This window comes from Mastigoproctus giganteus, chromosome 2 (assembly GCF_048544385.1).
Source record: "Mastigoproctus giganteus isolate SK-2022 chromosome 2, ASM4854438v1, whole genome shotgun sequence".
Classification (NCBI taxonomy): Eukaryota; Metazoa; Arthropoda; class Arachnida; order Uropygi; family Thelyphonidae; genus Mastigoproctus; species Mastigoproctus giganteus.
This window is the reverse complement of record NC_143576.1, coordinates 206,669,883-206,681,763: the sequence shown is the minus strand read 5'-3', so window position 1 is coordinate 206,681,763 and position 11,881 is coordinate 206,669,883. Positions and strand designations below refer to the sequence as shown.

At 35.1% G+C, this 11,881-nt stretch overlaps 1 protein-coding gene across 1 annotated transcript in view; it reads left to right on the top strand.

Moving 5' to 3' along the window:
* The first annotated feature begins 752 nt into the window (after positions 1 to 752).
* The window catches only part of LOC150090006 (sequestosome-1-like), a 53,662-nt gene continuing 42,533 nt past the window's right edge, over positions 753 to 11,881 (top strand). Inside the window, exons 1-2 of the mRNA XM_090389710.1 lie at positions 753 to 1,021; positions 7,216 to 7,441. Coding sequence (XP_090245836.1) covers positions 7,267 to 7,441 — 175 coding nt within the window. The 5' untranslated portion in view covers positions 753 to 1,021; positions 7,216 to 7,266. The remainder of the gene's footprint in view (positions 1,022 to 7,215; positions 7,442 to 11,881) is intronic.

The window sequence follows — 11,881 nt, the reverse complement described above, 5'->3', positions numbered from 1 at the left end:
TTTAGAAAATGCTGGATCTCTGTAAGCATGGAACTGGGCGCAGTCGAGTCAATGTAATTTATTATTAAATTACATTAATTAGAATTAGTCAATGTAATTGGCTAATTCTAATTAATGTAATTATTATCGAAGCCATGCCGGGGGAGAGACCTACAAATTCCTGGGTATGATGCAGGCTCAGCAGTAAAAGCACAAGACCTGCCTGACCGAAAAATACCGAAAAGGAACGTCCCCGATAACAACAATAAATCTTTTTAATAATAAATCATAAACAATAATAAATCTTGTTTACTTCTGCTGAAGTATTTTCACAAATTCTATTCTATATGTTCTATTACATTTGTACTATCTTATTTTCTATCGTAGTATTTTTTATTTTTTTACGAACCGCTTTATTCTGGTTTAAATTAATGCCCATAATTTACAGGTCGGACTATGCACCTGATATATGTTACATATGATTTAAAAGACTAGCTGTCCTCATTATCTAATATGGACAACGTTTTTCCTCGGAAACATTGAATGTAAAATAACAATGTCTACCATTTTATTCCATATTGAAGAAACAGATTTTTACCTGCGTACATCATACAGTCTCATATGAAGAAAATCTCGAATTTTCTAGAATGAATGATTAAGCATATTATATACTCATGTTGTCCAACGTAATTATTATGTATTAAAACGTCATAATTTCCATTACTCTCAGTCCCAGACTCTTTGTAATGGTCGAATAGGAAGCGAGAATTACACTAAGTAACCAATGTTTGTCAACATGACGCCATTACCAAATTGTGCTTGTGTCACTGTAGATGTGGCTTAAGTACGGCAGATGAGAGTGAGTCATTTTTGTCTGTTTTCAAATTCTGGGCCCTTGCTTCCTCGTTTCATCACAATCCGTAACCTGCCGTGCTGTATATAAGGCGCAGGTATAAGCTTACGCTACAGCAGTGGCATTTTGAATTCTCATGCGTAGTTTATTGCGTTCTCTCTGAGCTTCAGGTGTTTCTCTATGAGAGGTGTAAGTACAGTTTTTTTTTTATTAGGAGGTTGAAGTTGTTAATTTCGATTACGTCTCAAATATCAAACAAGAATATGGGAGCAACTTCCATATTCCTGTTTGATATTTGAGACGTAATCGAATTGATAAGTGTGTAATTTGGAACAGTATGCATATATTTTCTCGTTGCTGAAATGCTAGTATGGAAGACATTTTATTAATTTTTTAAAGCCCGTGTGGTTTTCAGCAATTTTTTAGGCGATTTGCTTTTCTCGCTGCACTGCATGGTGTTCTTAGTTTCGAAAGGATTTTGGAAACTGCTAATTCAGTAGGAGCGATCGCCTGGGTAAATTGTAACAAATACTGCCAGATTTTGATATTAAGTTGTGCGGTAACTATTTACATATATCCTCATGTTGTGGTTCTGCTACTCTTCGGATAGCACCAATGAAAGACACTGTATGGTTGCTTGAGACTGCCAACAAAGTGCGTTCGAAGATACGAGTTTTTTTTTTTTTTTTTTTAATAAGCCTTAGTGGCAGAAGGCTTGGTTATAGTGGACAGAAGACAATGGGCACTGCTCGTTTTGAACTGATGTTATTAGAGGCATCCCACAGGGATCAGTGCTGGGTTCCTTACTGTTTTCAGTTTTTATTAATGACATTAATGATATAAAGGCACATCAAACTTATTGTCTAAGTTTGCAGATGCTACAAAGGTTGGTTGGGTGGATCATGACAGGAATCAATGCATACTACTGCAGCAAGAACCCAGATAAATTAAGAATATATTGGCTGAAACATGGTAATTGAGGTTTAACATTGGTAAATGCAAAGTACTGCATATGGGTAGCAGTAATCCCAGAAAAACCTACCAATTATGTTAGTACCATACTCAAGGTGATTGAAAACAAACAAAAGAGATCTAGGGGTAATTCCATCTGTTGTCCTAGTCTGACACAAAGTTCTCTGAGAAGTTCAGTAAAGCCTGCTAGGACAGCTCACTGGGTTCTGTCAGTGTACAAATTTTTTTCCAGCAGGGACATGAGATGATTATCCCATTGTTAGGCTGCATCTTGAGTACAGCAAACAGGTCTAGAAGCATCTTATTAAGAAGGATATGGAACAGCTGGAATGGGTGCAGAGAAGAGCAGTAAGGTTAGGCAAGGACACAAGGCAAATTACAGCCCTTGGAAACCAGGCACCTGCAGGAGACCTGATTAAATTGTTTAAGGCTTAAATGGATTAAGTAAATTAAATGCTGCATCCTTCTTTCTCAGAAAACACCTATAAGGAGACATAAATTGAAAAAAATGGTGGCTGCAGGATAGATGTGTGAAAATTTGTGTTCTGCAAGAGCAATTAGTTGTTGGAATAAGCTTCCATTTGGTGTTGTTAGCATTCGTAGAGGCATGTGATGCAAGAAAGCAAGCTTATGCATCATCATGAATGCCAACTCCCCTCCCATTTCACCCCTCCATTCGTTTCAAATGCCAGTCCAGCTCAGCCTTAAATTTATTTAGGCTATCAACTTCCACAACAAAAGATGGAAGTCTGTTCCACCAATCAACCACCCTGGCTAAAGGCAAACTTCTGCACACCCATTCTACAACTCTTTCCTCAATTTCAATCTATGCCCCCTCAGGTTCTTACTCGGAGGAAGAATCCCATCAGCATTCAGCTTGCTCAACCCATTCAAGGCTTTATATGCCTCAATCAGATCGTCTTGCAAGGTGCCTACTCTCCAGGTGCTGCAATTTGCAGAACTTAAGCCTTTCTTGGTAAGAGCACCCCTTTGTTTCCCTCACCAATCTTGTTACCATTCTTTTTATTTGTTCTAGCAACTCTACATCCTTCCTAAAATGAGGCCTCCGGACCTGTACACAGTACTCTAGGTGTGGCCTGACCATTGCCTTGTACAACAGGATAATTGCCTCCTTGCCTCTGCTAGCAAAATTTCTATATATCATTGACAAGCCTGTCTGCACTGCTCAGCAAACTTCATATTTGACTGCACAATTACCCCCAAGTCTTTTTCACTTTCCATTTCCCTGAGTGTAGTACTACACAGTTGGTACATTTCTCTTGGGTTATTGCTATCCATATGCAGTACTTTGCATTTGTCAATGTTAAAACTTCATTTGCCACTTCTCAGCCCATTTGCCGAACTTATCTAGATCCAGTTGGAGTAGCATATGTCTTTACTGTCATTTTTTGATGTTACCAACATCTTTACATGTGTTGGTAACATCATCAGTTGATCCCACTGTACAGAATTTAAAAACTGTCTGAAACCCCTGTAGACATGGTTAGTCTGAATAAAACTTAATTTTCCTTAAAACAGATAGCAGTTAAATACGTAATTTGAAAATGGATGCAAATCAACAAAGACCAGTGATGGTGTGTTCAATCATCTGTAGTAACCAATCAGAACACCAGCACTGTTTCTGTTCTGCTACATGAATGCCAGCATGTGACTTTGAATAACCTGGCTGATATGAGTATGTATTTAGGTTGTATTCAGTATAATTCACGATTACTTACATACTTTTCATTTGTCTGTATTATGAAATCTGTCTTGAAATAAAGTGGTCATCAAAAGTCATGCGACTTTTTGGCAAAATTAAGAGCAGATGAAGCCTGACTACACCATTACACTGTGTAGAATTCTTTGATATAGTAATATCAAAACTGGAATGGTGTATCAGCATGATGTGCTACTCCATACAATTGTTACAGTTGTAAAAAAGTGCAATGTAAAACATGTACCATGTTCTTCAGACCCTATATTCTAGTACATTAAAAGGGGGGGGGATTATTTAAGCTCTTTAGAAACAGTAATCAAAGTGGCTGAGACAATTTTGAAATAAATAATAATTGATTTTTGCAAGCTTTTGTAGAATCACAATGTTGGGATAGCTGGATTACATTTTGAAAAAAAGGGGTTGATCAAAATTTGGATGTATAGTATGGTGAATAATAGCTATCATTTTGTGCATATCTATAATAATTCTAAGCAAAATGGAGTTTACACTAGAGGTATCACTGTATTGCATCTCACACTTTGAGTCGTATCACAATGAAATACAATACAGTGATACCTGTAGTGAAAAACATCAAATATAGTACAGGTAGTAATGTTATAGCATATTTAGGGTACATTTTATTTAGCTCGAGGCTTTCTACCTTAAATTACTAAGGTGAATAAAAATGATTATTTCTTAAATACTATTTCTACAACCGAGTAACTTTTAACCTTGTTTTGTTTGTATTTAAAGAAAGAAAGCATATTTTGGAGTTACAAAATTAAGTGTATGTCAGTGATTTAAGTACAAAGAATATGTAATAACAATATACATAAGAGATTAAGTTATTAGTCAGCCAACTAAAGCACATGAATTTCATTACTTAAAGTAGAGGTGTACACACTATGAAATGTACTTCCCAGTGGAAACAAAGTACAGTATTGCAGTGGGAGCTAAATGTTGCTGTCTTTATTTTTTCATGAACTTATGGAGTTTAATGGGATTACAGAAAAGTAAATGACTGAAAAAGTACACAAATATATTGTATTTATAAATATTTAATAACTCCAAAAAAAAGCAGAGTCTACAGCAATACTATGTTGAATATTATTATAGCTAGGTTTGGCCAGGATGATATTCAACATACTATGTTGAATATCACCCAGGCCTACTCGCTCCAACAAGAGCTCGGAAATAAAAACAAAACTCATGTTTCAATTTGTTTGTGGAATTCTAAATTGGTATTGTTTTCTTTCACATGCTAACTTATTTAAATTAGTTGCATTCTGATAAAATGTTTTTAAGAAGGAAATACTGTAATTATAGTAATACAGAACTCCTTTAAATTAGTTGTTTTTGGAGTGCTATATTGAATTGTCAGAGGATTGAGATCAATAAAAGATGTTTGATGGTTTTAATAAATTATCAATAGTACTTAGGGTGGATAGGATCTGTCAGTTATGTTAAAGGGGCAGATCTTTAACCATAATTATCAGCACATCTTTGGATTCAGGGGAGGACCTTGTGAACTGAAGATGTACAGATGCATCTCCAGTTCACAAAGGGAGATCAAAGGAGAATTACTCTTGTCACCTGTTGATCTCACAAAGGGAGATCAAACGGTGACACGAGTAATTACAGACCTGTTAGCATGACTTCTGTTACAGGGGAAAAATAAGGGAGTCACTGGTTAAAGAAGTAATGCAGGACCAACTACACAGGAATTCAGTTATACTGCAGTCAAAGCATGAATTTTTTATGGGGTGATCTTGTCTGACCAATCTGATTGGATACTATGATGCAGTAACAAAGGAACTAGAACCAAAAAATAATTTTGATTTCATGTACTTAGATTTCAGAAAAGGTTTTCAATTTTGATTTTGCACATAAAAGGCTACTGTACAAATTGGAGTAGTGTGTTATTAAGGGCAGTATACTGCTGTGGAAGGTGTATTTTAGCAACAGTAGCTCTTGTGTGAAGAACTCATAAATCAATCAATCAATTGCTGTGGATAAAGGGATGGTTTGGTGGAAGAAGACAGAGAATGATTATTAATGAGTATTGCTCTTCTTGGATTAATGTTAATGGAGTCCTCCAGGGTTCAGTGCTGGGCCAATTGTTTTCTATATTTATTGATGAAGGCATATCAGGCTTAATGTCTAAGTTTGCAGATAATATGAAAGTTGGTAAGGTAGATAATGACAGTAATCAGTGTATGTTACTGCAACAAGATCTAAAAAATTAGGCAGTTGGGCTAAGTGATAGTTGATGTTTAACATTGACAAATGCAAGGTACTGTATATGGATAGAGTAATCCCAGATTTAACATACCAGTTGGGTGGTACTACACTCAGAATAGTGGAAAATGAAAGAGACCTGGGTGTAATTGTGCAGTCAGACATGAAATTCTCTGAGCAGTGCAGAAAGGCTGCCAGGATGGCTCATGGGGTTTTGTCGATGATATACAGGAACTTTGCTGGCAGGGTTAAGGAGGTGATTATCACTTCATAAAAGCAGTGGTTAAGGCCTCATGTTGAGTACTGTATACAGGTCTGGGGGCCTTATTTTAGGATGGATATAGATCTGTTGAAACAAGTGCAGAGAAGAGTAACAAGATTGGTGAAGGGAATAAAAGGGTGCTCTTTTATTCCCTTCACCAGTTCACATCCTTCCACTTGCTCAGGCTAAACACATGATGGGACTTAAATTCAAACTGAGTAAGGATGGTTGCAGGACAGATCTGTGTAAATTTGTCTTTAGTCAGCAAGTAGTTGATTGTTGGAACAAACTTTCATCTGGTGCGTTGATGGTTTGAATAAATTAAAGGAAAAACTAGATAAACTGTAACAAGGGATGGACACATGATATGGGAAGGGTTTTTTTTTTTTTTTTTTCACTGATGTTCTATAAGCTTGCTTTTTTTGCATCACTTTCCACTGCTGATACTGGTACTAATTTCATTTTGATTACTTCTAAGTAATTGATCTTTGCACTAGGCTACTGTAACCTGAACCTGGCGTTCAGAAATGCTGTGGCATTTCTGAAAGTTGTATTAGAATGATGGCTGCATATCCCTGTGAGTTGAAAATGATCCCTTCTTTTTTTTATTTTAAACTTCATTTTTTGAATAGTAGAAGCTGAAACACTTGATAATGTGAAACTAGAGTAGTGATTTTCCAGTTTATAAATGAGTTTTTAATTTAGAGAATATGCTTAGAAAGCCTGCTAGTTACATTCTTTGGAAAACTGTTTACTGGTGAAACAGAAGCAAGATTTGTAGTACTCACAAGGATTCACACTCATTAATTCATAGATATTTATGCTGCATGCTGAATATTTAATCTACAGTGTAGAATAAAAGAGCTGTTAAATGCATGTTTAACATTTAAAGTATATTAATAATTTTTGATAAAAATTAATGTTAAAAATTTTATCTGAAATTAATGTGAAGCTAAGTTATATAGGGACTACATCATTAGTGGAAGTAGATTCCTTTCCATAGATTTCCGAAGTTCAGGTTTGTCCCAAATGTAGCAATAATAAAGTTCGACTGCAGAGAAATATATAAAATTTTTATATTATGGGAAGTGGGATAGCCTAACATGCAGTTATTTTTGACAGATTAGAATATCACAGCTATAATTTGTCATTTATAATATAAGTTGCTATTTTGTTTTTTTTCCATTCTAGGATAGTTTTTTTCTTTAAATTTTTCATCTGATTGTTATGAACTTATAAGAAATGGTGAAAACTGTAAAAGTCTACCTGTGGGACGATTCCAGAAGTGAAAAGCCTGCAGAAATTCGTAGGATTTTAGTATCAGAAGAGATACTGCAGAGTTTTCATTTACTTGAAGCAAAAATAGCCGGTTTGTTTCCGGCAACAGTAGGGAAATCTTTCACACTTCAGTGGAAAGGTAAGGTCTGTTTAATATAATCAAATTTTGATAACAGTCTATGCAAATTATGTGGTTGTAGTTTAATTTAATTTTAGAGGTTGCTGTTGTTATTCTGGAATTACAAACTGTATTGCAAGTAGGTTCTACAGGTGTAACCAGCCATACAAAAACTGGACTTTTTTTTTTTTTTATAGAGATAGTTTGAATTCAACAATATTACTTGAGGTTTGTCAGAAAATTTTAGATGGGTAACACTAAGTGTTTCGATGAATTTATTGTAAAAAAGAACATGATTAAATCCCCAAAACCCAAATTCTAACATTTAAAATGAAATATAATAAGAGGAAACTAAAGTGATACCTACCTAGCAAATGCAAGACTTCTTGCCTGAATAAATTAAAACTCACTAAAGGAAGAGTACTGCATCCTCAATAAATTAAATAAAATGAAATGAAGACAGAGAATCTACAAGGACCTTTTCTTTACTGGAACAGTAACCTTTGAATTCCAAACAGATTATATTTCAGATATTTGACTGCCAACCAGCAAAGTGTCAACAGCTGTCCCTATATGATACAAATACAGAGCAAAAAGTTAAAAAAACACGAATATAACATATTCCATGGTCATTCCCCCCATACCTGTATACAGTACTCTAGGTGTGGCCTGACTATTGCTTTGTACAATGGGATAATCACCTCCCTGTCCCTGTCCCATAGGTTAAAATAAACAAACAAAATACTAATTTTCATATTGACTCTACCAATCAAAAGGCCTAAAAGAAATGCAAATAGATAAATTAACCTTAAGTCAAATTATAAGAAACAGGATTAGCATTAGTAAAAGCAAGCTCATATAGCATAAGCCAACAAAAAAAAACAAAAAACCATGCATCTTTTCACCCATCCATTCACTCCAAATGTTAGTCTAGTTCTGCCTTGAATCTATTTAAGCTATCAACTTCTACGATAGATGGAAGTTTGTTTCAGCAATCAGCCACCTGCTGGTTAAAGGTAAACTTCCACACATCTATCCTACAACTGTCTTTCCTCAATTTGAATTTATGCCTTCTCAAGAAAGAATCCCAGCAGCATTGATCATGCTCAAACCATTCAAGGCTTTATACACCTCAATCAGATCACCTCGCAGGTGCCTAGTCTCCAGACACTAATTTGCAAAACTTAAGCCTTTCTTCATAAGAGCAACCCTTTGTTCCATTCACTAATCTTGTTGCCCTTCTCTATACTCATTCCAGCAGCTCTACATCCTTCTTAAAATGAGGAGTCCAGACCTGTATACAGTACTCTAGGTGTAGCCTGACTATTGCTTTGTACAATGGGATAATCACCTCCCTGTCCCTGCTAACAAAATTGCTGTATATCATTGACAAGACTCCATGAGCTACTCTTGCAGCCCGTCTGCACTGCTCAGAAAACTTCATATCTGCCTGCACAATACTCCCAGGTCCTATTCCTTCTCTACCACTTTCAGTGTAGTACCACACAGTTCATACGTTACTGTGGGTACTTTACATTTGTCAATGTTACATTTCAGTTGCCACCTCTCAGCCCATCTGCTCAACTTTTCTAGATCCTGTTGCAGCAGCGTATTAGCTGCATACTTGGACATTAAGTCCGATATACCATCATAAATATCATAAATAAATACAGAAAACAACAATGGACCCAACACTGAACCCTGGGGGACTCCACTAATAACATTAGTCCACGAAGAGCAGTGTCCATTGATTATCACTCTCTGTCTTCTCCCACTCAACCATCCCTTTATCCATAGCAGCAGTTTGCCTCCAATGCCATGCTGCTCCAATTTGTGCAGCAGTCTTCCACGTGCAACAATATCAAAAACCTTTCTAAGATCGAAATATATGATATCAAAATTATACCCTGCATCCAGTTCCTTTGTGACCACACCATAGTATCCAATCGAATTGGTCAGACAAGACTTCTCCTTAACAAATCCATGCTGTGTAATTCATTAAAAAAAAAACAAGGGTTGGTCATGACCATGTAAACTAAAAAAGAAAGAGTGGGATAGGAGAAACATACAAATGAAAGAAGGAAGGGTGAGGAGGGACAAAAGAAAATGCAATGGACCATGTAATAGTAACTTCATTACAACTACAGAACAAGGCTATCTCTTCATGATCATGTAAAAAAAAAATGCTGTTAAACCTGAAGTGTTGGTTCTGCGCTAGTGAGGTACAACTTGAAAATTAATGAGCCCATTTTACTTGTTGGCTGAAAATAAAAATCCTTGATTTTCTGTACCTTCTTAAATATAGATAAATTTTTACTTGGTATGGTTTTTGAAATTTTTTTTTTTATTGTTTTCCCAAGGTTATAGCACTTGAGTGCACCCAGCAAGTACAGCCCCACCATGTCTGCTCTACTTTTAATTGTAGTAATGCTAGCATGGGAAATATGACTTCTACCAATGCTACAAAGCATAGAATTATGTATTTGTTTCTAGTTAATTTTTTTAATCAAACTCTCCTGTATGATCAATGGTTACTAAATAGTTTATAACAGTTGTAAAGATTCATTTCATGCCAAATTTGAAATAAATTAAAAATGTGATATATGTGTATTTATTAAGATTTTTTTTAAAACTATTTATACATATAATGACTAGAAATACTATGCAACTTCAATATAACACTGGTATCAGGTGACAACTTTAATATCTGCATTATAGCCAAAAAAAAAAAAAAATCTACCATTTTTTTCCCCCAGTTTTTTTAACATAAATACACTTTGTTAGTAAATAAATACTTTATTTACTAATGTTTTATGATTATACAGATTAAATACATAAAAAGTATTAAAGGTTATATTATTCCCTTTACATTTTACAGATCCATTCTGAAATAGTCATGTAATTTAGTTTGCCAGAACTGATGACAGCATTTTTTTTTTTTTTTTTTTTTCGGTACATAATTCTTAATAGTGGTCACATGCGATAAATGAACATTGTTTACTATCACTCTGATGTTCTAACCATGTCATCACCTCATTAATGTTTTCAAGCACTTTGCTGTTAATTTCTGGTGTTTTTTTTCATCCATGAATTATCCTCTAGTCACTACCTGTGTCATTGGTTTCTCTTTGTTGATTATCTTCCCACTGTTCACAAAGGCTGCAATTTCTTCCTCACTCAGATAATGCACAATTAGAGTTGCATCCACCTCAATCTAAGCAGCCAGATCATTTGCTCCAAAACTGCCACCAAGTACATTACAAGAAGCCTTTGCTTCTTGTTTTGAAAATGTTTCTAATTCAAGGTTATTATTAGTGATTTCACCACAATAGCAAGCTTTGAAGGCTCAAATAATTCCCTGATCTATGGGCTGAATTAGTGCAGTTGTGTGCCTTGGCAGAAACTCGACTCTGATCTTGCCATATTTCAATTTCAGGACATCAGCTGAAGGATAAGCTGAGTTTGAAGAAAAAGGCTGATCCAAGAGTAACAGTCTTTTTCTTCAAGTTTTTTGGAATGCAAGTGTCATGTCACCGATGATACAAACTCACTTTCAAACCGTGAAGTAAAAATATCACTTGTCATTCAAGCATTGTGGAGTTATTTTTATAAATCACTGGTAGAGATTTCATGTCAAAATGCTAAAAACTATCTTTAACTTTTCTTCAACTGTATAATTTTTTTCTTTTGGTGGCTATTTCTTCAGTCCTACTGATTTACTAATTTTTCTCCTGTATTTATTTCTGAAGTCCTAGAATTTACCATGTTTTGAGGAAACTAAATCAATCTGTCTAGCCTATCATAATACTGAAGTGAAGTTAGGTGATTTCTCCATAAATCACTATTGTCAGTTCATATATGTTTTGTCTACTTTGGCCCTTAGCAGTTTTAGAGAGGATAATGAATGAAGAAATAAGAAGATGTATGCACTCAGATGAAGATATTATAGAACGAATAGAAAATAGGAGGTTGAGATGGTTTGGATGTCTGCTGCACATGAATGAAGTGAGATGGCCTAAAATTATATATCAGTGGATACCACAAGGGAAGAGAAGGCAAGGACACCCTAGAAAAACATGAAAGGAAGGTGCACTATCATCCATTAGAAAGATAAATTTGAAAGCTAAAGATGCCCACGTCCAACGACTTTGGAAAATGGGAATGACAAGGCAGCGATCTGCCGTATTAAGTTGAACATAGATAGATAAAGTATTCAGTTACATCTGTTTTTTTTTTTTTTGTTTCTCTGATGTATACGTTTCTATACTAGATTTTTGTGAAGAAAACTTGCCTGAAAATAATTTTATTTCTTTTGAATTGTTGGTTTTTACAAATTGCCTTTATTATTTTGCTGGAAGAACCTTGCACGTAATAAGGATTTACCATATTGCAGTGGTAAAATAGTGGGAAAAGTGTTGATATTTCAGGCTTTCACTAATGCAAACTGATAAATCCTAGGAT